The 27590-nt window shown below is 41.7% G+C and overlaps 1 protein-coding gene across 3 annotated transcripts in view; it reads right to left on the bottom strand.

Moving 5' to 3' along the window:
* The window catches only part of LOC126203408 (probable ribosome production factor 1), a 118736-nt gene that overhangs the window by 17883 nt on the left and 73263 nt on the right, over positions 1–27590 (bottom strand). For all 3 annotated transcript variants that reach the window (XM_049937712.1, XM_049937713.1, XM_049937714.1), the window contains exon 3: positions 4738–4903. In XM_049937712.1, coding sequence (XP_049793669.1) covers positions 4738–4903 — 166 coding nt within the window. The remainder of the gene's footprint in view (positions 1–4737; positions 4904–27590) is intronic.

Below are 27590 nucleotides of genomic sequence, written 5' to 3'. Positions count from 1 at the left end.
ACAATGTTGAATCATAAAATTAGCACATCACAAATCACATAGAAAAACAAAGAATACCCTACAAACTCATGCACATGCCCAAAAATCATACTGTCAGATCTAGACCTTTCAAACAAAAGGGAAAAAGCAGTGGAAAGAATTAAAATAAATCACAGATAGCTGGGGCTGGCTGATTACTGGAATAAAAGGGAAAATGCACTGTGTTAAAATTCGGCGTACAGTGGTTAGCACACCACAGACACTCCAAACCACAGAGTTCTCTCACTGGAGGAGGAAGCCATGCTTTAAGGGACAGTGCCCAATTCAGAAGTGGGTCAGGGCCACTTCATCCCATGAGAGTAATTGTCATCAGAAACAACACAGCCACATAGTTGGCTTCACCACCTGCTGTCCTTCATTAGCAACCACTCCTTCTTCCCACAGTTGCACGGATTTCCAACTCACAGCGAAACAACAGCATGCTGAGAAGGACACACTGTTTAACATCATGTTCCCTGCAGGCCTCCTTGGTGGCATTGTCTGCTTTTTCATTTCCTCAAATTCTCACGTGCCCAAGTACCCAGTGCAATGATACCTGCTTCACCTGCTGCTGTAAGATATACAGCTGGTTGTGTATTAACAAGGCAACTTTCCCTTGAGGGTAGACGTGCTGCAACAACTGTAGTGCACTAAGGGAATCAGATCAGAGGAAAATACATTTGCCCTGAAAATGCCTCATCTGCTCTGGTGTCTTCAGGATCTCATGGAGCTCTGCAGTAAATACACTGCATTCACAAGGAAGGCAGATCCTAAAGATAAGCTCAGGGAACATTACTGAACAGCCAAGTAAGTCCCCTCGTTTGGAGCCATCAATGTACAGAACTTTACAAGATGCCAATTCAAAATGTTAAAAAACCGAGATTCATGAAGGCCCCGTAATACTGGAGCAGACAAGTTAGATCTGCCACCCCTGAATAGTGTTGGAGACATTTTTAAAATATTGACTGCTTTTAGGGACTGCCTTTTCAGATCCTTAAGGTGTGTCTTTAAAATTAAGAACTGCCCTCACCTGTAACTCAGTCAAGTTTAAAACTTAACATAACTGGGTAAGAAGAGCACATCAAAGACTTCTTGATGGAGAAATTAAGACCCTTGTTCTCCTTAGATTACTCCCACCATCGAATAGTCAGTTGCAAGTGGCAAGTAGTTGTTGCAAGGCACAGGGAGGAACAAAGGACAGAGACACTGTTCGAGTTTAGGAGCTACACCAAGTGAGCTGAGGCATGATTGGAATTTGGATTGAGGTGGGAGACGTGCTAGGGCATTCTGTGCAGTTGTGCAAACCCATTGTGCCAGCATGGTGTAGAGATCAGCACATATGCCTATTAAGCATAGATCTGGGTTCAAATGCCGGCCTTTGTACAAAGTTTCATTCACTGCTTCAGTCTGCATATGTTCTCCTGATCAAAGAAATCAGTGAGGATGTCACCGACTTATTTATCTAAAATAGCTCAGTGAGAGGAAGAAACTTATACAGATGGGAAGACCTCATCAAAAACCGCATTCATTGAGCTGTCTGAGTATAATATGCCTCCAAGTGGTACTGGAGGCCTTCTGGATTCCAAAAACTGTATCCAGTACGTAACAACAGTGCAGGTATGCTTGCTGTATAGCCACTTCCTTGATGGGCAGGTGGAGTGATATCTCTTGACCCCACATTGAAAACAACTAGAGAGCTACCTGATTTTAAGGTCCAGACAAGGCGATGCTTGACCATCTGGTCCAAGGTCTTTTCCATACAGTGACGGCAACATAACAAAAATTATGCTGGTATGTGTGGTCCTTCCAAAGTTTTAAAAGTGGAATTTAAACTGCTCTCACCATATGTCAGAAAAGGGTCCCGATATCCAAATAAGGTTAAAAATGTTGAGGGTTTCTTTGCTCTGCCCTGTGACATGTTGTCACATACTATCATGGACCCTATCTTCAGTAGGTGATGTTTCATGAGCTACAAATAATGCAGAATCCAGCTCCCACAGGGAGAAGGAGCTGTTGCATTAATCAGTCCTGGAACTGGTACCAACTGCCACTCTCAGTACACACCTTGTAGGTAACAGAAAGCTGAATCCTGACTGTCAGTGGTGGTAAATGTGGCAAAACAGGCTGTCATTGTCTGGGCAATGTCTTGCTTGTTGATTGAGACTACCATGCTTCATTACAGCAGTCACTGTGGTCTCCCTCTTTTCCCAGAAATCCTCCTTATGGTCTCCCCTATGGCTTAACAGTTACTGGGACAGTTTATGGTGGGCAGACACTGTTGCCACAACCTCTTTTTGCTGTTTCTAATAGTCTGGCCCTGACTACTAAAAATGCTGTACGACACTCTGCACTTGGCCGGCACTGAATCTACATAGAGCTTCCCACCTGTTCTTGAATACAGACTGGCATTTGTTGTTCCACCAAAGGACAGCTGTCCTTTCCGAAGAGAATACCAAGTGATCTATAGCAGTGAATGACCCTGTTGCAGTGCTGAAGTGTGTGCTCTGCTCCGTGTTTAACAAACACACAAAACGTCATGAGAAGGTTAGCTCCCAGTTGCTTTAGCCCTGGGGCAGGTGGCTGCAGAGCCCAAAGCACATTGTGTACATTAACACTTCAAATGTCAAGTTAACTATCTCACACCCACACACTCCCCGTGTGCAAATTCGTCAATACTTCGTTTAGTTTCAACTACCTTAAAAATTCGCTGTTAGATGGTGCTAATGACTTCATACCACACTCTTGTGTTGTGTTTTGTACTTACAAAGATGCCAAGAACATAAGAATGAAATTGCAAGATGTGTCTTAGGATACTGTGTTGTTCAGAAGTTATGGTGTTTACATAATTGTCTGCACAAAGGTTATCATAGACAATATTTTTAGTCTGTATGACTTGTAAACAGCCTTTTCAAATTAGGTGCCTACATTACTGGCACTGCAAGGAAAAGCACAAAATTTTTACCAGGCCAATATAAAAGGAAATTTAGAGCTAAGAAAAAGATGAGTTGTAGGTCAGGTTCGGTACTAGCTTTTGCATAGCGAGAGTAAAAACGGCAGCCAACTCCTGTCTTTTTATTGGCTACTGAAGCTGGTGTTGGTGATTTCCAAGTCCAACATAAAAAAATAGGAATGAAGCCAGAAATTATACACCAATACAACCAGTACATGGGTGGAGTATACATATCTGACATGGTGATGTACACCAATTTGCAGGAGAGGAGAATTCTCCACTACTGGAAGAAGGCAGCATTCAACATAATGTCAAGAATGGTGTTGAACTCATACATATTATACAATGAATGCAATTAAAGAAAGAAAAACTGATGCCACCTACCTATTTATTGTAATGGTAACTGAAGCTTCATCAACTGAATAGTTGCAAGAAAAAAAATGCAAATAATACTAGTTTGACGATAACTGGATCGTTTGCGCTTTTGGTTGTTAAAACATTATTTATTGTGATTACAGTTTCAACATGTTGTCATTTTCAAGCACTGTTGGATGCTGTAGACCACTCAGTAATATACAGCTGGCTATGCTGTGTAAGAGCATTTGTATGACATATTGTAAATTTATGAGTTGTTGTATATAACATATACATTATAAAGCTGGTGAAATTGTGAGGTAAAGGCTGAAGTTAAAAAACTACTAGAGTTCTCCATGACACGTTTATATCTACTGAGGTAAGCATGATGCACAATACAATTCTATGTGCATCTAGCATGTTTGTATTTCCATTAATGAGACAGTTGAACTGATCAGAGGATGTCCAAAACCAGTACTTGTTAACAATATAAAATATCTATTAGTAAGTGTCTTCTTGATGTACGTAGCTGAAATCTAGAAAGAAGAAGACTAACGCACCCCACACCATCAGTACCTGGGATGAAATCATAAAAAGCTTTCTTTGCTTATCACCATCTCTGAATGTCAGCAGAATGTCAGCAATTACACTGCTAGAGCAATGCACCTGTAATATGCTTGCTGACAGGAGGATCACAAAGGAGGCCCCCCATTTGGACAGGGTGACATGGCAACATTACAGACATTGGACTATATGGACCGAGTGCGATGCAAAGTCCTGTCAAGCAATCTATATTTGGGTTAAACATACTTCTTCAGTAAGGCCACAGCTCATCCTTTTATCTATCCTAATTCAATATAGGTAGTTTCTGTCTCTGTTGACTTCAATGAGTTTTATGTTCTTTTAAATGGGATGAGAATAGGTGTCAGAACAATCAGACAGTCTTGCAGAATCAGGATACTTTTAAAGAGTGTGAAGAGAGACACAAATGGAGTGACTCCTATCCTATCATCTACAATGTACAAAGTTATGCAGTTAAAAGGAACTACTCATGATCAGAGAGAATGCAGTTGCACTTAAACTGATTCCCTGTGCTTTGTGTTCCCATTTACCAGATTTGAAATATTTATTATTTCACTTGTAATTTGTAACCTTTTGTATTATTTGGAAATTCTGCTTCAGTTCTCACTCTCTGTCATTGGATTTTGATGTGCAGTTTCTGATGCTGACACTGAGCAGTAAGAAGAAACAACTATCAAAGGAAGCACAAAGAGAGGGAATCTCATGACAGACAAAATTTTCAGAAGTGGCTTCTGTGCAAATGCAACACAGTTCTCTTTCCTATTCACAATTCTAGCAAAATTTTGCATAGTTTGATGTGTTAGAATCATATTACAATTACAAGTACAACTCACCGCATTAGGTATGCAGCGACACAGTTCACGTCCAAACACACGGGTTCGTGTTAGTGGATTATCAGAGAATGTGATGAGAACTTTTGGTTCATATTCACGTTTGAAGTAGGTGGAGAACTCATCTAATCTTGCATCAGCTTCCAACTCTTCATCTTCTTCACCAGGTCTGGAAAATAGCAGATGTGACAAAACTTATCATCTGCCCTGGCGACATATGAAAGATACGAGTTGTGTTATATTGTCGCAGAAGACGCTGAGTAGCACTTTGGCGTAGTGGCTATGATACTAAACTGTTGTATGGAGGGTTGTGAGTTCAAAACTCATGTGGACTGTACACTTTTAATTTTTATATTCATTTTGAGTACATTCTAGAAGCATCCATAAATATCAAGAATCATTGTACTGGAATATTCTGTAGCTGTATATTTACTGTATGTGTCCTGGCCAGAGGCAGTTCGCTCCACGCTCTTGTGTGTGCAAATGCTGAATAAACCTTCATTAAGTGAAGTTAGTGTTCATCATTCATCTAATTACACCTACTACATGACATTACTCTGGTGGAGACGCTGGGTATTGGAACTTGTGATAGCGCACATTATTGACGACACAGTGGCTCCCATCAGGTCACGACAGAGCCGCCGTTTATGTGGCGAGAAACCCGAGTTTGAGCCATATTCAACAGATCGCAATCTATCGGAGACAGAAGAAGAAGAGGACATTACGATGACAGCAACTGTGTGCCACCACATGAGACATCCTTCCCACGTTCTCTGGTGACGATGACCAAGATCCAAACAAGTGGCTGAAGGTATATGAGCGTATAGCAAAATTTAACAAATGGGATGACACCGTGTGTTTGGCTAACGTATTTTTCTACTTGGAGGGCACTGCCAAGCAATGGTATGAGAACGACGACGAGAAGTTCACAAGCTGGGAAGTATTCCAGGTGGAATTGCCCAAGTATTTCGGCGACACACAACGATGGAGGTGCAAGGCTGAGGATAAATTAAAGTCCAGGGCACAGCGTCCAGGAGAAACTACAGCATCATACATTCAAGATGTCATGGAGCTGTGTAAAATAGTGGATCCTAGAATGAAGGAGGAAGATAAGGTTGTACATCTCATGAAGGGTGTTGCTGAGGACATGTATCAAGCCCTACTCCTGAAGGAGGTTTCGGCAGTAGACGACTTCATAAAATGGTGCCAGTACATCGAGACAATGTATCAAAAAAGAATAACACGCAAGAAGTTTGAACGGCTTCCAAATGTTGTATTGATGTCTATGATGGAGGAAGCAACTGATTTCCAAGTATTCTTCGTCAGATAGTGAGAAAGGAAGTACAGAAGGCATTTGGATTGCACGGCGAGCGAAAAACCGAGATGCTTCAAGACGTCATAAGGAAGGAAGTGGAACAGACATTGAACCCAATCTCTCGTCCTTCATTTCCCTTTAAAACGGTGAAAAAGTTGAAACCCAGGCAGAGTTACATTCTTACAATGCCACATGAGGAACCTGTTTGGGCACCAAGGAAGACTGACACCTGGAGGACCCAGGATAACCAACCAATATGTTTCCACTGCGGACGACCGGGACATGTGGTGTGCTATTGTCGAGGAAGGTGGCAGATATCTGATGATGCCCACACCAGAAGACAGCAGACCTATCTTAGCCAACGCCAACTCCGGGACAATGAAGATGAACAAGATAAGGGTGCAGGATAACGTAGGTCACCATCGCCGCAAGCTAGCTGCTGGAGAGGATGCTCCCCAACATGCCAATCTAGTTCTCCATTGCTGTTTAGAAGCTCCAGCCGATCACCTAGCCGCCACAACCTGGGAAACTAAAGGGTGCAACCTTCCTTGGAGGTGAGGCCGCCGAAGACAAAAATCCTCCGCCATCGATCACTACAAGAATGATAGGAAACTACGTCGATATCTTCATGGATGGCCGACCAGCCCAAGCTCTTGTGGACTCTGGAGCATCATATTCAGGCATTCGAGAAGTATTGTCGCCAGTTGCAGAAAACCGTATTCGTTGACAACATAACATCTCTGCTGAAGGTGGCTAATTGGAAATGTGTAAAACCAACAGGAAGATGTGTCATTCGTGTAGGTATAAGTGGCCATACACAGCCCTTAGAATTCATCGTCTTACAAGAGTAGTCATGACATCAGTCTCGGATGGGACTTTTTGAACGTTTCTCAGGCAATTACAGATTGTGGCCACTCGAAGATTATTCTAGATGAGGTGAGATACTGTGGACAGAAAGATGTGCATCCGAGTGTGTGGAGACTGGGTGTGCTGGGTGAAGTGATCATTACTGCAGTCAGCGATAGAAAGGTAACCGTCACGCATCAGGCCATGCATCAACTTATGGATTTTGTAGTGAAATGTATGAAAAGCATACCACTGAAGAATAACTTGGTCATCCCAGCCTCTGTCATCTCGTTTAAGAATGGATTTGAAGAATTCTGCATAGTTAACTGTTGCCGAGAACCGCAGATCCTTCCAAGACGCATGTGCATGGCAAATGCTTAGCCGTTAAGTGAAGAACAGCTGAGCATCATAGAAACCTCCCGTGCAGAGTCTGTGGGCAAAATTAGCGCTACCACTATGAGACAAGATCTTCTAGCTCGACTATCACCAGATCTCACTAAGGAACAACAGAAGAAGCTACTTGCCATTCTTCAAGAGTTCTCTTAATGCTTCAATCCACAGGTGAAGAGCAAATTAGACAAATCAATGGTGAAGCACTGGATTACCACTGGAGACCATCAGCCAATAAGGCAGAGAGCATTCCGTGTGTCAGCAACGAACATCAAATAATTTGCAACAAGGTAGAGAAAATGATGAAGAATGACATCATTCAGCCTTCGCAGAGCCCACGGTCATCACCAGTGGTCCTCGTCAGGAAGAAGGCTGGCAGTTGGCGCTTTTGTGTTGATTACAGGAAGCTTAATAAGATAACTAAAAAGGACATTTACCCTCTTCCACGAATTGATGATACACTAGATTGTCTGAAGGGGGCTAAGTTTCTCTCAACCATGGACATGTACTCGGGATACTGGCAAATCGAAGTAGATGAGGCTGATCGTGAGAAAGCTGCATTCATCACCCCTGAGGGCCTGTACGAGTTTAAGGTAATGCCGTTTGGTTTGTGTAATTCACCAGCAACTTTTGAATGGATGATGGATAATCTTCCACGTCACCTGAAGTGGACGATGTGTCTTTGTTATTTAGATGACATTATAGTGTTCTCAGAGACATTTGATCAACATATAAAAAGACTGAGGACCGTTCTTAAGTGTCTCCAACAAGGCGGACTGAAACTTGATCCAAGAAAAGTGCCTCTTTGGAGCAAAAGAAATCAAAATACTTTGACACCCTGTATTAAAAGGTCTTTTTTTTGTTATGGTTTTAGGGTGCAAAACTGCTACGGTCATTAGCGCCCAGTCTGTGACTTAGGAAAAGGTAAAAAAACGAAACTGGAAACCAGCAGCAATGGGAGCGAAACTCAAAAATTGGAGAAACTAAAAACAGAAGGAAAGCTAAAAAAAAAAACACTATAGAAGGGGGTTTTGTCCCCAAAAAGAGCTTCAAATGACTGACGTCATCTCACTGGCACTAATAAACTCGAGAACGCGATCGGCTGAGCATGTGTCATCTTCTAAAATGGAAGATATATCAGGCGACAGCTGTAGACGGGCGTGTAACGGAGTAAAATAGGGGCACTCAAGTAAAAGGTGTCTTACCGTCCACAGCTGAGAGCACTGGGGACAGAGTGAGGGAGGATTGCCACTTAAAAGATGTCGATGGCTAAAAAGACAGTGCCCTATCCGGAGTCTAGTTAAAATTACCTCCTCCCGACGACGTGTTCGGGAGGAAGAGGTCCAAGCACAGGGAAGAGCTTTCACGTCCCGCAATTTATTATTGGGAAGTGTCGACCAATGTGCGTGCCATAAAAGAACAACACGCGACATAAAACACTCCGCAGATCAGTGAAGGGAATCGTGCGAATAGCTGGCTGAAGAAGAGAGACTGCAGCCTCTGCCGCTATATCGGCCGCCTCATTTCCACAGATACCAACGTGTCCTGGGATCCAGAGGAACGCCACAGAGACGCCCCCCCCCAAGTGGAGCAAGTGGAGGCAGTCCTGAATCCGGTGGACCAGAGGGTGGACAGGGTAGAGAGCTTGGAGACTGAGGAGACAGCTGAGAGAATCTGAACAGATAACATACTGTATCCGCTGATGGCGACTGATGTATCGGACAGCCTGGAGAACAGCGTAAAGCTCCGCAGTATAAACCAAACACTGGTCAAGAAGCCGAAATCGATTTGGGGTGTCGCCAACAATATAGGCACTCCCTACACCAAACGATGTTTTTGAGCCATAAGTGTAAATAAATGTGGCTTCCTTCATTTGTGCACATACAGCAGCAAATGCCCAACGATAAACAAGAGAAGGGGTACCATCCCTGGGAAACTGACAAAGGTCACGGAGCAGGCAGGTCCGGGAACGCAGCCGAGGCGGTGCTGTACCCCACGTTGTCAAGAAAGTTTTAGGAAAGCGGAAGGAAAGAGAATTGAGCAGTTGACGGAAACGGACTCCCGGTGGTGGTAGGGAGGAAGGGCGGCCTGCATACCCTACATCCAAGGAGGCGTCAAAAAAAAATGTCGTGGGCTGGATTAGCAGGAATGGAAGACAGATGGCTAGCATAACGACTCAGGACATCTCACCGATTGGACAGCGGAGGTTCAGCAGTCTCAGCATAAAGGCTTTCCACAGGGCTAGTGTAAAAAGCTCCAGACACTAAAAGTAATCCACGGTGATGGATAGAGTCGAGATGTTGAAGAATAGACAGCCGAGCAGAGGAGTAAACTATACTTCCATAGTCCAATTTTGAGCGCACTAAGGCGTGATAGAGGCGGAGAAGGACCACTCGGTCCGCTCCCCAGGAGGTACCATTCAGGACACGGAGGGTGTTGAGGGATCACAGACAGCGAGCCGAAAGATAGGAAACGTGGGAGGACCAGCATAGTTTTCTGTCAAACATAAGACCCAAGAATTTAGCGACGTCCGAAAACGGAAGGTTGACAGGTCCTAGATGTAAGGAAGGTGGAGGAAACTCTGTACGATGCCAAAAATTAACACAAACGGTCTTGCTGGGAGAAAAGCGGAAGCCTGTTTCGATGCTCCAAGAGTAGAGGCGATCGAGACATCCTTGAAGACGTCGTTCAAGAAGGCTGGTCCATTGAGAGCTGTAGTAGATTGCAAAATCGTCCACAAAGAGGGAGCCCGAGACATCAGGAAGAAGACAATCCATAATTGGATTTATGGCAATGGCAAACAGTACAACACTCAGCACGGAGCCCTGGGGTACCCCGTTTTCTTGGGAGAAAGTACGGGAGAGAGTAGTGTTCACCCACACTCTAAATGTGCGCTCTGCCATAAATTCGCGACGGAAAAGGGGCAGCTGACCTCGAAAGCCCCAAGAGAACAGTGTGCGGAGGATGCCTGTCCACCAACAGGTATCGTATGCTCTCTCCAGATCAAAAAATATTGCTACTGTTTGGCGTCTCCGGAGAAAATTGTTCATGATATAAGTGGAGAGAGCAACAAGATGGTCAACTGCAGAACGATGCTTTCGGAAACCGCATTGGGGTCATTCCATATCAAATCACCCAATAAAAAAAAAAATTTTACACCCACCTCCATAGATTTTCATTAAATTTGGCTCAAATGGTTCTAATACCATCCTGACAACACCTGCAAATTTTTTTTCCTGTATCTCTTATAGTTTTTTTTTTATAAATTTTTAAAGTTTTTATGTTTTGCGTTTTCTGAACCTTCGGAAATGGTAGATTTAATTTGTATTCAAAACTTTAAAATTGCTTATCTTAAAAACTCTTTTAGATAGCATCATGAATTATTGCAGCAAGTTTATTTATTATACATATTTGAAGATAAAAATGATACTATTAAAATATATTAATATTTTCTATGAAAAAAAAATATATATATGTATTTTTTTCTTAATGGATGTTTTGTTTTATAAGAATTGCAATATCTAAAGCCTCAGACCTGATAGAATGCTCAAATTTGTTTTAATTTACTCTTAAACATATAGGCTACTTGATAAAACAAAAATAATGATGGCTTTTTAACATGTTTATTAATTATAGTAGATTACATTAGAATTATGTACAAAGATAGTGTACTTAAGACTTGTATGTATAACCCAACTGATTGCTTGAAACATTGAATTTTTTGAGTAATTTTGTCTTTTTAATGAACATTAATGCTGATTCAAACTGTTTTTCCACTTCATCCAAGAGCTTTCAGTTCTTTTGATACAGTATTTTTTGAAGTAATACATTCTTCCAGTGCCGCTTGATTGAGGTGCGTCTACTACACAGACTATGTGCTCCAAAGGCACTATGCAAGAATCTTCTCTTTCAGGCCAATAAAATGATGCAGCTGGTCCTGAAGGATGTAGAAATAGAATTTCTGCATCTTCTTCATCATTGAATATTGTTTTTACCAGTCCAAAGTACCAGTTACCATCATAAGTTGCAGCCACATAGCTATTTATGGATGGTTCAACACGAACCCAATCAGAAGAAGAATGGAAAGAAAAGACTAAGGAGGGTTTTACACTATCTGTAGTCCTTCTAATTTCAAAGTTGTTTCTTGGAAGTGGTTTGAAGTTATGAAAACTTCTTGTTCCAGGAATGGTTTGGGTTGCTGAAAAACGTTTTTCTAGTTTTAACCATAGCAAATCAGCTTCTTTTTGGTCAATAAAGTGAAAATGAATGTTTTCAATATTTTTTTCACAAAACTTGTACACATCGATTGCTGTCATTATTTGTTCTTCGTCTGAAAGCTGTAGACTGGCTTTCCTTAAAATTCTTTTAATAGTTCCTCCTAGGCCTCCTAGGCCATCACAAATTGACTTCCCATGACTTGTTGCAAAAAAAGTGTTGGGCCTTCAAATTAAAGTCTCTCAAGTGTTGAGTCAAATTTTTAAAACTGTTTCTATTTTTGTACTGCCCAGCACAACCATATGAAAACCAGTGTCATGTTCTTTGTCATCACTAATAAAACAGTGGTTGGAAACAAAAACATTGTTTTCCTTATTTCTTAGAAAAACTCCAGCTGGGTGTAGAGTACAACCACCTCTATTCCAGTGGTAACTTTGGATCTCATTTTGTATAACAAAGGAATAATTTTCACTGAAATCCATCACAATAATTGCTGTTTTGGGTGGTGGGTCTTCTTTCAATCTTTTAAAGGCTGCTGATTGGGATTTTGCTATAAACGAGTGCGGGGTGAGCTTTTCCAATGACCTAACCAATAAAGAAATGTAGTCTTCAACACTGATAGACTGTTTGATCATTTCTGCCCTGTCTGTGTTAACCCACTGACTGATTACAATTTCTTCTTCTAAATCATAATCTTCACTTAGTTTTTCAGTTAAGTACTCAGTTAGTGCAGTATTTGCAGGACAGCTGTCACAATGATGTAGCATGCAGTACTGGTTTTCCGTGTTGCACACAAGCATCTTAATTAGGCCTTTATAAGATTCTTCAATTTTCACAGCATCCAGTAATAGTTTAACATTCTAGTGGATACTGCATACACATACAAAGTGTGTGCCTGCGGCACCAGCAAGGATACACCATTTAGGTCTCAACAAACAAAATTTTGAAAATCCTACTTCTACCTCGGGATTCTCCCATTTGAAAGAATAATAGAGTTCTCTCAAGTTACACAAAATGAGTCTTTTTTGCATGTACACATTTTTTTGGACACTTACTTTGTCTTTTGTTCCAGGTAGCACTCTGGAACTTTCATCCTTTTCATAAAAATCTGTTACAAGTCTTACTGTATTTTCAGAAAGAGTTTTACCTTTTTTTGGGCCAGGAGTTTCCAAAATACCCTTTTCAGATTTTAGCTTTCTAGCTTGTCGCACCACGTACTCACTCACATTAAATTCTTTCATCACTTTATTTCAACTCCAAGAATCTGGAGCCAAGGTCAGAATCTGGATTTTTCTAGACCTCCAAACAGATTAAATCTTCTCTTTCATAAAAGAAATCATTACATCAAAATCCTTTGCTTTCTCAACCACACTTGTATCTTCTTCGTCATCATCAGAACTTGGTGCATCATATTTTAATGCTTTTGAAACCGCCTTTTTTTTGCAGTCTTTTCAATACTGCCAACCTTCCTTTCAAAATAAGACCCTTTACTTTGTTCTGACAAGCCATGAAGCTTTATCGGTGTTAAACCTAAATTATCAAGAGCAATGTTTGTTTGTACGAGGGATTCATTTCTGGATTCCAATGATTCTAATTCAACCATGACTTGATCATCTGTTTCACTTTCATCGACTTCAACTCTTAATTTTTCCTCACAAAAGTTATGACATGTTGAGCAAAGCTTTTGTCCAGGTTTTATGCTAATATTTTTTGTCAGTAATTGTTTAGAAAGATCAAAGCCTACACTGCTCAATGATTTTTTGATGGGCTTTTTGTGTTTTTTTAGTGGGTCTACACATGCTGTTTGATACTTTTCAAAAACATTTAAAAAGTAGTAGCTGTGGTCTGAACATATATTCTTAAATTCACACAGATTAATTCCAGATCGTAAGTGGATCAAATCTTTTTCTTCCTCACTCAATTCAGATACCGGTTGTAACGTTTTTGAAGGTGTGTAGGTTGTTTGGAAACAGTCAGATTTTTTAAATAACCCTACGCTACAGGTCTGAATATCTGACATACTGATTTCACTTTTGGTCTGATTACTGTTCTGGTTACTTTTATAGGGTATTGGAAAAGAATCTCTGTAAACTAAGTAACAGTTCTTACTGAAAGTTCGAATAAACTTAATAAAATACTATCCAAGCACTATTTAACACTGTAATAATTTTTTACTTCAAAACGCAGGAGTAACAAAACAAAATCCAAGCGTACATTGTTACTCCAAGAAGACAAAAACTTATTTTCGATTACTTGGTACTTTTTATTTTTAAAATATAATTAATATTATTTTAAAAATTAGATAACTATTAAACAGGTTAAAAAGCCAACATAATTTTTCTTTTATCTAATAGCCTATACAATTAAGAGTATTTTAAAACAAATTTGAGCTTTCTATCAGGTCTGAGACTCTAGATATTGCAGTTTTTGTAAAACTAAACATCCATTAGCTAAAAAAAAAACTCGTAAATTTTTTTTCATTTGGAAGATTTTAATATATCTTTATGGTAATTTTTTTAACATTTAGATATAATACACAAACTTATTCCAAAATTTCATACTGATATCTTGAGAATTCTTTAATATACAAATTTTTTTAGTTGTGAGGACACGTTTAAGTTACGATTTCCGACTGCTGAAACAACGCCAAATCTAAAAACTTTAAAAATTTATTCAAAAAAAACTATAAGAGATACAGCAAAAAAATTTTACAAGTGCTTTCAGGATGATAAAAGAAGTAATTGTACCAAGTTTCATCAAAATCTGACATGGTTGGTGTCAAGGCCTGGGTGACTTGACATGGAATGACCCATTGGGCAGTTGTTAAAAGACTGTGGGACTCCAGCCACCAAGCTAAATGGCAATTCACCATACGCTCCAAAACCTTACATACACTACTTGTGAGAGAAATGGGGCGATAGCTAGAGGGGAGATGTTTGTCCTTTCCAGGTTTCGGAACAGGAAAGACGATAGCTTCCCGCCATCCTCTAGGGAAAGTACTGTCGGTCCAAATTCGATTGTAAAGGTGAAGGAGGTAACGCAGACTACGGTATGATAAATGCAGCAACATTTGGATGTGGATACCATCCGGTCCTGGGGCGGAGGAGCGAGAAGAAGAGAGTGCATGTGGAGTTCCCGCAAGGAGAAAACAGTATTGTAGCTTTTGCGATTTTGAGAGGAGAAAGCAAGAGGTTGCACTTCCGCTGCACATTTCTTCGGGAGAAACGCTGGCGGGTAATTTGAAGAGCTCGAAATCTCAGCAATTGACCCAATGAGTTAGAAATTGTGACGGGGTCCACTAATGTATCATGAGCCCAGAGACCGGGGAGAAACTAGGCGCGCCAGATAACCGTCGAATCCGACTCCAAACTTCCGAGGAGGGAGTGAAGGTGTTATATGAGCTAGTGAAGAAGTCCCAGCTTGCCTTCTTGCTATCGCGGATGACGCAACGGCATCGCGCACGGAACTGCTTATAGCGGATACAGTTGGCCAAAGTAGGATGGTGTCTGAAAACACGAACAGCACATCACCGCTCACGTATTGCGTCACGGCATGCCTCGTTCCATCAAGGAACTCGGGGGCGCCGGGGCAATTCGGAGGTGCAAGGTATTGAACATTCCGCAGCTGTAAGAATAACGTCTGTAATATGAGTGACATCATTGTCGACGCTAGGAAAGTAACGGTCATCGAATGTCGCTAGACACGAAAAAAGTGTCCAATCGGCTTGGGCAAACTTCCAGCATATATGGCAGTTGTGGCTGCAGTCTAAGGACACATGGAAAGTGGTCACTCGAGTGTGTATCATCAAGGGTGAACCATTCGAAGCGCCAAGCTAGCGGAACAGTACCGACCGAAAGGTCCAAATGAGAGAAATTTGTCGTGGAGGCAGACAAAAATGTAGGGTCCCCAGTGTTGAGGCAAACTAGATCCACTTGGTGGAAGACGTCTAGCAATAGTGAGCCACGCGGACAAGGATGTGGAGATCCCCAAAGCGGGTGGTGGGCATTGAAGTCCCCAACCAGCAAATAGGGGGGTGGTAGCTGACCAAGAAGATGAAGGAGATCAGCTCGTGCCATTGGAGTGGACGATGGAATGTATACAGTACAAAGAAGGAAGGTGTATCCAGAAAGGGAAAGACTGACAGCAACTGCTTGGAAAGAAGTCTTTAAGGGGATTGGGTGATGATGGAGAGTATCATGGAGAAGAACCAGGAGTCTTCCATGTGCTGGAGTGCCTTAAACAGAGGGGAGATCAAATTGGACTTACTGAAAATGGGGGAAAACAAAGTGGTCATGGGAACGCAGCTTTGCTTCCTGAAGACAGAAGATGACCGGCGAGTAGGATCGTAAGAGGATCGACAATTCATCCCGATTGGCTCGAATGCCGCGGATATTCCAATGGATAATAGACATAGTGTGGACAGAAAATGGAAGAATGTGACCAAGGTTGCCGTCAACTCAACAACTGCTCAGAGCTTGCGACCGACAGCGTGGAACGGCATTCAACCGAAGGCAGAAGATCCTGATCCATAGGTTGTTCAGGAGCAGCTCCTGCCACCAGCGATCGTCCGGTTGATTGGCTGCCAGCAGTGCGCCTCGGCGACACAGAAGACGGCCGAGGGCTGACTTTTGGGCTCGAGATTTAGCAGAACCCGATGAAGGGAGAGCCATAGAGTGAGCAGGCGAAAGTGGGGAGGTTGAACGGGCGATCTTTGCGCTGGCCGGTTTGACGACCGTGGCACTAAAGGTGAGATCACAAGTCTGCGTGGCCGCCTCCTTTGTTGGCCAAGGAGAGGCAAGGACAGTGCTGTATTTTCCTGTCTGAGGCACAGTGGGCTTTTGACTGGCGAATAATTTTCGAGCAGCAAAGGTCGACACCTTTTCCTCCACTCTGATTTCCTGAATGAGCTTTTCGTCTTTAAAAATGGGGCAGTCTCGAGAGGAAGCAGTGTGGTCACCCATACAGTTGATGCAACAAGGGGATGGAGGTGGACAAGCACCCTCATGGGCATCCTTGCCACACGTAACACATTTGGCCGGTTTGGAACAGGACTAGCTGGTATGATTGAACCGCTGACACCGATAGCAACGCGTGGGGTTTGGGATGTAAGGGCGAACGGAAATCCTCTCATAGCCCAATTTTATGTTTGATGGGAGTTGAACTCTGTCAAATGTCAAGAAGACAGTACGGGTTGGAACCATGTTCGTGTCAACCCTTTTCATGACTCTATGAACAGCCGTTACGCCCTGGTCAGACAGGTAGTGTTGAATTTCCTCGTCAGACAATCCGTCGAGGGAGCGTGTATAAACGACCCCACGTGAGGAATTTAAAGTGCGGTGTGCTTCCATCCGGACAGGGAAGGTGTGTAGCAGTGAAGTACGCAGCAATTTTTGTGCCTGGAGGGCACTGACTGTTTGTAACAACAAGGTGCCATTTCGTAATCTGGAACAAGACTTTACAGGACCTGCAATTGCGTCGACACCTTTCTTAATAATGAAAGGGTTGACCATGGAGAAGTCGTGACCTTCGTCAGACTGAGAAACAACAAGGAACTGTGGCAATGATGGAAGAACTGTCTGTGGCTGAGACTCATTGAACTTACGCTTGTGAGCAGACATAGAAGATGAGGAAAGCATTGCGGAAGTATCCCCCATGATTACCGGCGTGTCCGATGGTGCACTCGTCCCTTGTGGGGGCCCTCTCTGAGGGCACTCCCGCCTTAGGTGATTGTTCACGCCTCAGGTCACACCTCCCGAGAAACGGACGGAGGGACCAATCGGCAATTTTGGAAGGTACCAGCTTGGGTAATCACCCCTCCCTGGGCCTGGCCGTTACCAGGGGGTACGTTATGTGTCCTACCTGTCTACCCGGAGTGGGGAATTACGCATTACCTTGTCACCGGCTACGCATGAAAATGCGTGGGTCAGCCTTCAGACACGCACAGGGAGGAAAAAAGAGAAAGGGAAAAACAAAGAAAGGGAAAGGAAAGAAGAGAGGTCTCAAACGCCGCAGCGGAGAAAAGGGTAAAGAGAAGAGGTAAGGAAAAGAGAAGGACAAAGGAAGGATGAAGACTTGCAAGAAGAGAAAGCGAAGAATGTGTTACAATTTCGAGCGTCCGTCTCTGGACGTAGACACAAAACATACCCCAGAGGGGGAGAAAGGGAAGGAAAGAGGTGGAGGTGAGGGGGGGGGGGGGGGGGTATGCGGAAAAGGAAAGTATGCAGCCCGGAAAGGAAGGAGGGCCACATAAGCTCAAGGTCCCGTGCTCGCTACGCACGTATCCACAAAAGAGTTGTGGACCCCCTGGGGGGGGGGGGGGGGGGGGGCAAAAGAAGGTGTGTGGCCAGATCCAGAAAAGGTGAGATCTATAACAGAATTTCCTATTCCTAACAGTATTAGAGATGTGAGAAGCTTCCTCAGATTATGTTCTTATTACCGTCGTTTTATCAAAGACTTTTATATCAACACCAGGCTATTCCAAGAGTTGTTAAAAGCTGATGCTAAATTTATCTGGGGTGGTGCTCAACAAAATTCTTTCGATGTGCTGCGAAAAGCTCTGACTACTAACCCTGTACTTGGTCTGTATGATGAGACAGCACCTACAGAACTACACACAGATGCCAGTGGGTATAGGATCGGTGCTGTTCTGGTCCAAATTTCAGATGGAAATGAGAAGGTTATAGCCTATGCGTCTAGGACACCTACAAAAGCCGAGAGAAACCACTCAACTACAGAAAGAGAATGTCTTGCTGTGATCTGCGCCATGTGTAAATTTCGACAGTATCTCTATGGAAGGCCATTCACAGTTGTTACAGACCATCATTCACTTTGTTGGCTGAGGGACTGAAGGATCCAACACGACGACTCACCAGGTGGGCACTATGTCTTCAAGAGTATGACATTACGATAGTGTACACAAGTGAAAGAAAACACCAAGATGCTGACTGTCTCTCAAGAAACCCTGTGCAAGGGCATCAAGACTTCGGTGAAGATAGTGACTGTCTCGCTGCACTCCAGGATCTCTCTGCTGAGCAGAAGAAGGCCGTCAAGATATCTCAAATTATGCTTGCCTCAAATTGGTCAGAGGATGTGAAAGGACAATTTACTTTGCAAGAAAAACTTTGATCCGTTTGGAAAGAGGTGGCTACCGGTGAGTCCTAAACGCATACGCTTAGATGTTCTACAGAAATTCCATAACACACCTGACGCCGGACATTTAGGATTTATTAAGACCTAAGATAGAATCTGCAAGAGATTTTTCTGGCCAGGTTTATTTCGGAGTGTCCATCACTACGTGTTGCACTGCAGAGTTTGCCAGGGGAAAAGGCAGTTCCTCAGAAACCACCTGGTCAGCTCATACCAACTCCACCAGCCGAAACGCCTTTCCAGCGTGTTGCGATTGACCTCCTCGGACGATTTCCAACGTCTGCTAGTGGCAATAGATGGATTATTGTTTCCACTAACTATCTTACATGCTATGCCATTACAAAAGCTGTGAAAACAGCCAAAGTATCCGAGGTAGTCAAATTAATCGTGAAAGACATTTTATTAAAACACAGTGCCCCAAGGTCATTAATTACGGATCGAGGGAAAGTTTTTCCAATCGAATCTTGTGACAAGAGATAAACCGTTGGTACATTACTCATCACATGACGACTGCCTACCAACCGTAAACTAACAGGCTTACTGAACGCCTTAATAAGACCTTGGCCGACATGCTATCAATGTTCGTCAATGTTGAGCAGAGCAAGTGGGATGAGGTGCTACTTTTCGTGATGTTTGCCTACAACACCGCCAAACAAGACATCACAGGATTTGCGCCATTTTTCCTGGTGCATGGGCATGTGGTGACTACAACGATGGACACTGTGTTTCCGTTACATCCTGATGACGTGGACAACGTCTACATCAGCCAGGTGTTAACCAGAGCTGAGGAAGCTCAACAGTTAGCCTGACTCCGCACGCTGCAGGCTCAAGAAAATGATCGCCGAAGGTATGACGCGAGTCACTGCCCTGTTGTCTACCAGCCTCGTGACCTCTTCTGGATCTTCACTCCTGTTCGTAAGGTTGGTCTCTCTGAGAAGCTCCTCAGGCGCTACTTTGGACCTTATAATGTTGTAAGACAGTTGTCTGATGTTACTTATGAAGTTGAAGATTTCGACCCCGGTGCAAGACAACAAAAGATCAGAGATACGGTCCATGTCCTTTGAATGAAGCCCTACACGGTTTCCGCCACCCAGGGTAAATTCGAAGCTCCAAGGACAGGGAACAAGCGGAAAGGTGATGAAGAGCTTAGTTGCAAAAGAAATTTTAAGAAGATCACCACCAGGGCAATCATCAGTCATCGGAAGTCTGAGTATGCAGGACCAATGAGTTGTTCCTGGACTAGGACGTAATACCGAGACGCTGTTCTCTTAAGGAGGGAGCAATGTCACAGAAGAAGCTGAGTAGCACCGTGGTGTAGTGGTTATGATACTGAACTGTTGCATGGTGGGTCATGAGTTCAAAACTCACGTCACCTGTACAATTTTAATTTCTATTTTCAGTTCGAGTAAATTCTAGAAGTATCCACAAATACCAAAAATTGTTGTACTGGAATGTTCTGTAGCTGTATATATACTGTGTGTGTTCTGGCCGGAGGCAATTCGGTCCGCACTCTTGTATGTGGTGCTGAATAAACCTTCGTTAAGTGAAGTTAGTGTTCGTCATTTATCTAGTTACACCATCTTCTACGTGACAATATGAAGACGAGTCAAATTCGAAAGAATAATAACACAATTATATGACAGTTATTTTTTCTATGAAATCTTCATTCAGAAAGTTCTAGAAAGTCAGTATGATAAAAATCATTACTATTTAGTAAAGTATAACATAATGTACAAAGCAACTTGTTGCAGACAAAAATGTGACTTAAAAGTTAAAACATGTGTAAAGATCAATAGTCAAAATCTTAAAAGTCATTTAGAATTTAATATTTAACCTTGGAAGACTCTGTATTGTACGAAATTCTATGTAAAATACATTTTATGCATAGTGTATTGTTGCACATAAATACTTCTGTACAAGATTTTCACTGCTGTAAATTACATAAAATGTTAATTATAACAATATTATGAGTACTATATATTGTCGAGCTATTATATAAGTGACTGTGGCTGTGTCTGCGAGGATGGCAGGAGGGCAGCAGTGTTCGGCTGTTAGTTAGTGTGGTGTCACCACTAGACACCACACTTGCTAGGTGGTAGCTTTAAATCGGCCGCGGTCCATTAGTACATGTCGGACCCGCGTGTCGCCACTGTGTGATCGCAGACCGAGCGCCACCACACGGCAGGTCTAGAGAGACGGATTAGCACTCGCCCCAGTTGTACGGACGACATTGCTAGCGACTACACGTACGAAGCTTTCTCTCAATTGCCGAGAGACAGTTAGAATAGCCTTCAGCTAAGTCCATGGCTACGACCTAGCAAGGCGCCATTAACCATATCTGGAGAGAGTCTCACTTGTATTATCAAGAGAAATGTACCACAATGAATTAAAGTTAAGTATACGAGAAGCTCCGTTCTTTTCTTTATAGCTTTCATCACGTATCCTGTTTCAGACTTAACGCCAGTCGGCGTGTGTGTACGCGTGCCTTTCGGTTACCCGTCACTGTGGACTGGCTGCCTTGTCAGTCCACTACAGTTAGTTCCAATTAATTGTCAGTTACAATGAATAAACAAAGACAATTTATCAGTATATCTGTGTCAGAACTTTTCATTTCAAAAAGTAATCAAATGAGATTGGGGGAAGAAAAAAAAAAAGGACACACGACAAAATTCACTGACAGAAGAATCATAGGTGGCACACAGGCATCCTAGAGGTTTAGTACAGCTCCCCACTTCAGTTGTAACTATGGTACCCTCCAGTCTGTTCCCTTTTCTTTCTCTCCGTATGATTCATAGAAAGCATTTCTCCACTGCTCAGTGAGAAACCTTCAGCACTTTTTGAAAGATTCTCATCTTCATACTTCATCTCTCAGTAACATAAGCAAAACTGGTAAGATGAAGATATGAATGGTGATGTAGGTTAGTGTCCCAACTATCTCAGTCAGTAGCTGTTCACTCTGGTGGGCCCTCATTTGTGAGTAACCAAAAACCAGAGGTTGTAGAGCTTCAGGGAATGCATTAAGGAACGATTGACAAGAATGGGGGAAGGAAATACAGTAGAAGAAGAATTGGTAGCTTTGAGAGATGAAATAGTGAAGGTAGCAGAGGATCAATTAGGTAAAAAGACGAGGGCTAGTAGAGGTCCTTAGGTAATGGAAGATATATTGAATTTAATTGATGAAAGAATAAAATACAAAAATGCAGCAAATGAAGCAGGCAAAAAGGAATACAAACGTCTCAAAAATGAGATCGACAGGAAGTGCAAAATGGCTAGGCAGAAATGGCTAGAGGACAAATGTTAGGATGTAGAAGCATATATTGCTGGGGGGTAAGATATATGCCACCTACAGCAAAATTAAAGAGACCTTTGGAGAAAAGAGAACCACCTATATCAATAGCAAGAGCTCAGATGGAAAACCAGCCCTGTGCAAAGAAGGGAAAGTGGAAAGCTGGAAGGAGCATATAGAGCCGGGGTAGGCAACCACAAAGCCTTCACGATCTACTATTCTGTACCAACATATCAAAGTGATCTACTTTTAAAAATTCAATTGCTACATTTTTAATTTTTGGATACCGGTACTGTAAAACAACTATTTAAAATAAATAGTTTCAAATCTTCACTATTTATTCGAAACATAATAATTTTATATTTCATAATATTCTCAAGTATATTCTTACTTTAATAACACAAGAATTATTTTACATTTAATGTGAAATCTGAGTAGCTGTTTTGTCAACAATGTCCTTATTTGGTATATCACTTGTTACACTTAGTCAAATACACGAGTCCAGATGTTCATCAGTCAACCTTGTTCTGTGCTTATTTTTAATAAAATTCATATTTGAAAACAGTGATTCACACAGGTAGGTAGAAGCAAACAAGGCCTTTATTCTAAGAGCAACATTAACTAAGATAGGGTATTTCTCCTGAGGAATTAGGGGCCAACAGGTTTTGGGTTCTGCAATACTTTTGAGAAATAGATCATTTTTAATGATATTATTGCATGACATTCACTATTGTAAGGTATCTCACTTTCTTCTATTTGTGTCTTCAGAGTTGGAAAATGTCTTAATTCACCCCTCTTAAGGCAGCACTCCCACAAAACAATTTTTCAGTATAATAATTTACTTCAGATATCATATCAGCAATATCTTTCTCATTGCCTTGAAATTTCAAATTCAGCTCATTAAGCTTTTCTGTTAGGTCAATTAAGAAAGCAAAATTCATAAGCCAGAGAGGATCTTCAATACAAGCTGACAGACTATTCCCATCTTGTTCTTGAAAAACAGTTTGATAGCTGGTAAAAGCTTGTGGAAACGTTGCAGCACTACTACTTTGCTGAACCAATGCACTTCAGTGTGGAGCAGTAAATCTCCATACTGTAGTTCTAGTTCATTTGCTAAATCTTTGAAAAGAGTGAGACCTAATTATGTTGACTATCTTTACAACAGTATTCATAGTTTCATTCAAATTTTAAAACTTTCCACACAGAGACTGCTGGTGTAAAATACAATGATAAGTTAAAAACGGTGGCACAAAGCAATAAAACCACTTTTAGAACCTTTCAAGGCTGGGGCTCCATCTATGGTAATGCTTACAAGCTTGTGGATAGGTATTTTCTCTGACAGAATGACTTGCTTCATGGCTAAAAATATATTCTCCTCTTGTACCGCCTTTCAAAGAAATTACTTTCAAAAGTTCTTCCTTGACAGTAAAGTTATTAAAAACCATCATTACAAAAACTGGCAACTGAGCAGTACCTGTTGCATCAATGGACTCATCTAACTACATTGAAAAACAACAGCACTCATCCAAATGTGTTTTCAGTTGAGAGAAAACATCATTAGACATATTTTCAACTCTCTTTGTGACCATTTTTGATTAACACGTTCACTGCCATCGGCGCACCAGCGCGTCCGGCCGATACTAGTGCATATGCCGTCGACGCGCCTGCGCGGCGAGACACTCAGCTGTTTCTCAGCGCCACAGTTTAGTCGGGCACAGCCATTCGGTGTGGTTCATTGCGCAGGCACTCTAAGAACGTATTGTTTTCAATTTTTGCGGGTGCGGTTCGTGTGTTTTCCCTACAGTTTTTCTCTGTTGTGGGACTGAAAATGGAAGACAATCGTGACACGGCGGGCCCTTCAGAACCTAAGAAACGTAAAACACAGGACACAAGAAACGTACAAAAACTAACGGATGCGGAATTATTACGAATATTAGAAGAAAGCGATTCGGAAACGGAACTGGCCAGTGAGGAGGACGGCGTGGAATCCAGTGAAGAGTCTGACGGAGCCGAGTTTGTTTTAGATGAGACTGTAGAAATGGCTGTGAATCCTAGCGACAGGGAAATGGCAGAAGGAGTGGTAACAAGAGATAACGCAGCTGATACAACTGTTGCGTGGGAAAGAGAGCCAGTTGGAATGATAAATTGCCCATTTATAAAAAAAGAGGGACTGCTTATTCAACCGACGGAAAACACTCCCTTAGATTATTTTCGTCTTTTGCTGACGGACGAATTTCTATTGACAGTTGTAGAAGAAACAAATCGAAACGCGATTGAATTATTCCTTTCTGCGGGAACCAAAGGACAATCACGAATAAACTGTTGGAAAGATGTGACTGTTGGCGAATTGTTAGTGTTCTTGGGAGTTTTCCTGCACATGGGAAATGTAAAGATGAGGAATTTGCAGGACTATTGGAAAAAGGACGCTTTATTCAACGTGAAAGGAATTGCCGATAGTATTTCACGAAATCGTTTTCTGCTAATACTACGTGCATTACACTTTTCTGAAAATCCAAAACAGGGCAAACCAACACCATCCGACAGGTTGTATAAAATACGTCCCGTTATCAATTTTTTCAATGAAAGGATGTGCCAAGTTTACTACCCTGGACGGGAACTGTCTCTGGACGAATCAATGATCCTTTGGCGTGGACGATTACTTTTCCGCCAATACATCAAAAACAAAAAGCACAAATATGGCATAAAGCTATATATTTTGACAACTCCCACTGGAATGGTCCTAAAATTCGCGGTATACACTGGCATGCTGGACGATTTAGGAGGAAGAGGCCATGCGCAAAAAATTGTTCTTCATTTACTAGATGAAAAGTTGAATGCTGGTCACCATGTGTACATGGACAATTACTATAACAGCTTCGCATTGGCAAAGCTGCTCCTGGATAAGAAGACCCACTGCACGGGAACTCTGAGGGCGAATAGGAAGGATACACCCAAGGAAATACAGGAAGCAAAACTACGAAAAGGTGAAGCCGTTGCCAGATTTGCGGAAGGAGTTATGATAGGTAAGTGGCGTGATAAGAGGGAGGTTTGCTACATTTCTAATGCATTTACAAATGAAATGGTTGAGGTTGAAACCAAAAGAAAGGAGAAGAAATCTAAGCCCTTGGCCATTGTAAACTACAATAAATTTATGGCGGGAGTTGATCGGCACGATCAGATGTTATCATATTACCTCTCGGAACGCAAAACCATACGCTGGTACAAGAAACTTTTTATCCACGTTGTGGAAATGATACTGACAAACGCACATGCCCTACACAATAAATATTGTGGCACAAAAATGCCCCTCCAAGAATTTAGACTCAGTATTATAAGAGCACTATTGCCACGAAAGCAGGTAGAACGGCCAGTCAGAAATCCCCAACATGTTGTGGTAAAACGAGAATCAAATGGAAAATCAAAAACACCGCGAAAAAAGTGCAGATCATGCGCCAGCCGTGGACAACGAACAGACACGATTTACGAGTGCCTAGATTGCCCAAATAAAGCAGGATATTGTTTGAATTGTTGTGTTATTCACCACCTCTAAAGGCAGATAGCACTTTCGTTGCTCATTTATTTTTCGACAGTTATGTGTCGGTACTATTCTTAAACTTTGTATTTATTTTATTTGTTTGAGAGTAATGGATAAAGCTCTAGATTGTATTTTTCTTAGATTTGACATACATTTTATTTCAGAAGTTTCTTCGAGATCTTGTGTTTGTATTTGAATGTTTCTACTATATTTTTTGTCCAATAAATATGTCGTTTGTCAGTAGGATGTTTCGTTTCATTTATGAATATAAAATGAAATTGTAGTAACCTAAACTGTCACACTAACCAGGAACAATACACTAGACGCATTGGCGCGTCCACGGCCACCCGCTACAGAATATGGCCTGATATGCCACTGACGCCTTAGTGCGCCCCAAAACAACTTTGATTCACGAGAGTAAATTTGATTGTGTACTTATAAAATAAATACATGTTATATTACTTTTAGCAATATATTTTCAGATTCTATTAAGAAAAATATTGGTTACGTGGCAAAGCAAGGCCAATTACAGTGGCAGTGAACGTGTTAAAGTTGAAGGGATTCGATGGCAGCAACTATTTAAGACTTGCTCTTGAAATTATTAAACAACCCGTCATCAGCTTCTCGAAACGCTTCTTTTATGAATTCACCATCTTCGAAGGGTTTCTTCCTTTTCACCAATACATTAGAAACACGATAGGAAGCAAGAGTGGCAGAAACACTTTTGTCTACTGGATTCGTGGACATGCTTTGTTGAACACTTAATCGATTTTTAAGTTTCTTGATTTTCTCCTTTCTCAGTTCAGAGTTTATAGGAAACTCAGTGTTAACATGTGGGTGCACAGTTTTGAAATGTCTCTTGACGCTTGTCTTTTCACAAATGCAATCTTAGTGTCACACAATAAACAAATGCATGTGCCATTTCTTTCTGTTATGAAAAATTTGTGTTCACATTCGGAATGAAAACGATAAATTTTATGTTTTTTGATACACAACTCATTATGCGTGAAGTTGCTGCACTACTTGTACAGTCTCGAAAAGTGTCAACAAGGTATGCTACTACGCATGCTCAGTGCTGAGTACTGATGGCACAAAAAAGTTCTACCTATGTCCTTTCCACACTCTATTACATCGCAGAAGCTGGTAGTACATAGAACAAAACTCACCACCTTCTCCTGACACGTATCAAACACATTTCACAAAGATGAGCAAAACAGTGCAGCAACGAGTGGCGTGCAGGCAAAAATTTTAGGGTTTCCAAGATAGATGTTGGTACCAGTTCTATGCTGTTATTAACGAACAAAACAACTAATGTTCAACGAGCATGCATTTTTACTGCTACGGAAAACAACTGATGATTTCATTCAACAATTTTTCTTTTGCACTCTCAGTACTCACGTGATCTACCAAGTAAGCAATCGTGATCTACCAGTAGATCGCGATCAACATGTTGCCGACCCCAATATAGAGGGTCTATACAAGGGTGATGTACTTGAGGACAATATTATGGAAATGGAAGAGGACGTAGATGAAAATAAAATGGGAGGTATGATACTGTGGGAAGAATTTGACAGAGCACTCAAAGACCTAAGGCAAAAAAAGGCCCCCGTAACAGACAACATTCCATTAGAACTACTGATAGCCTTGGGAGACCCAGCCATGACAAAACTCCATCTGGTGAGCAAGATGTATGAAACAGGCGAAATACCCTCAGACTTGAAGAAGAATATAAGAATTCCAATCTCAAAGAAAGCAAACGTTGACAGGTGTGAAAATTACCGAACTATCAGTTTAATAAGTCACAGTAGCAAAATCCTAACACTAATTCTTTACAGACAAATGGAAAAACAAGGATAATGGAATGTAGTCGAATTAAATCAAGTGATGCTGAGGGAATTAGATTAGAAAATACGACACTTAAAGTAATAGATGAGTTTTGCTATTTGGGGAGCAAAACAACATGGTGGTTGAAGTAGAGAGGATATAAAATGTAGACTGGCAATGCAAGGAAAGCGTTTCTGAAGAAGAGGAATTTGTTAACATCGAGTATAGATTTAAGTGTCAGGAAGTCGTTTCTGAAAGTATTTGTACGGACTGTAGCCATGTATGGAAGTGAAACATGG

The sequence above is a fragment of the Schistocerca nitens genome, chromosome 9 (assembly GCF_023898315.1).
Source record: "Schistocerca nitens isolate TAMUIC-IGC-003100 chromosome 9, iqSchNite1.1, whole genome shotgun sequence".
NCBI lineage: Eukaryota > Metazoa > Arthropoda > Insecta > Orthoptera > Acrididae > Schistocerca > Schistocerca nitens.
The sequence above is the reverse complement of the archived record's forward strand: the minus strand, read 5'-3'. Positions and strand labels throughout refer to the sequence as shown.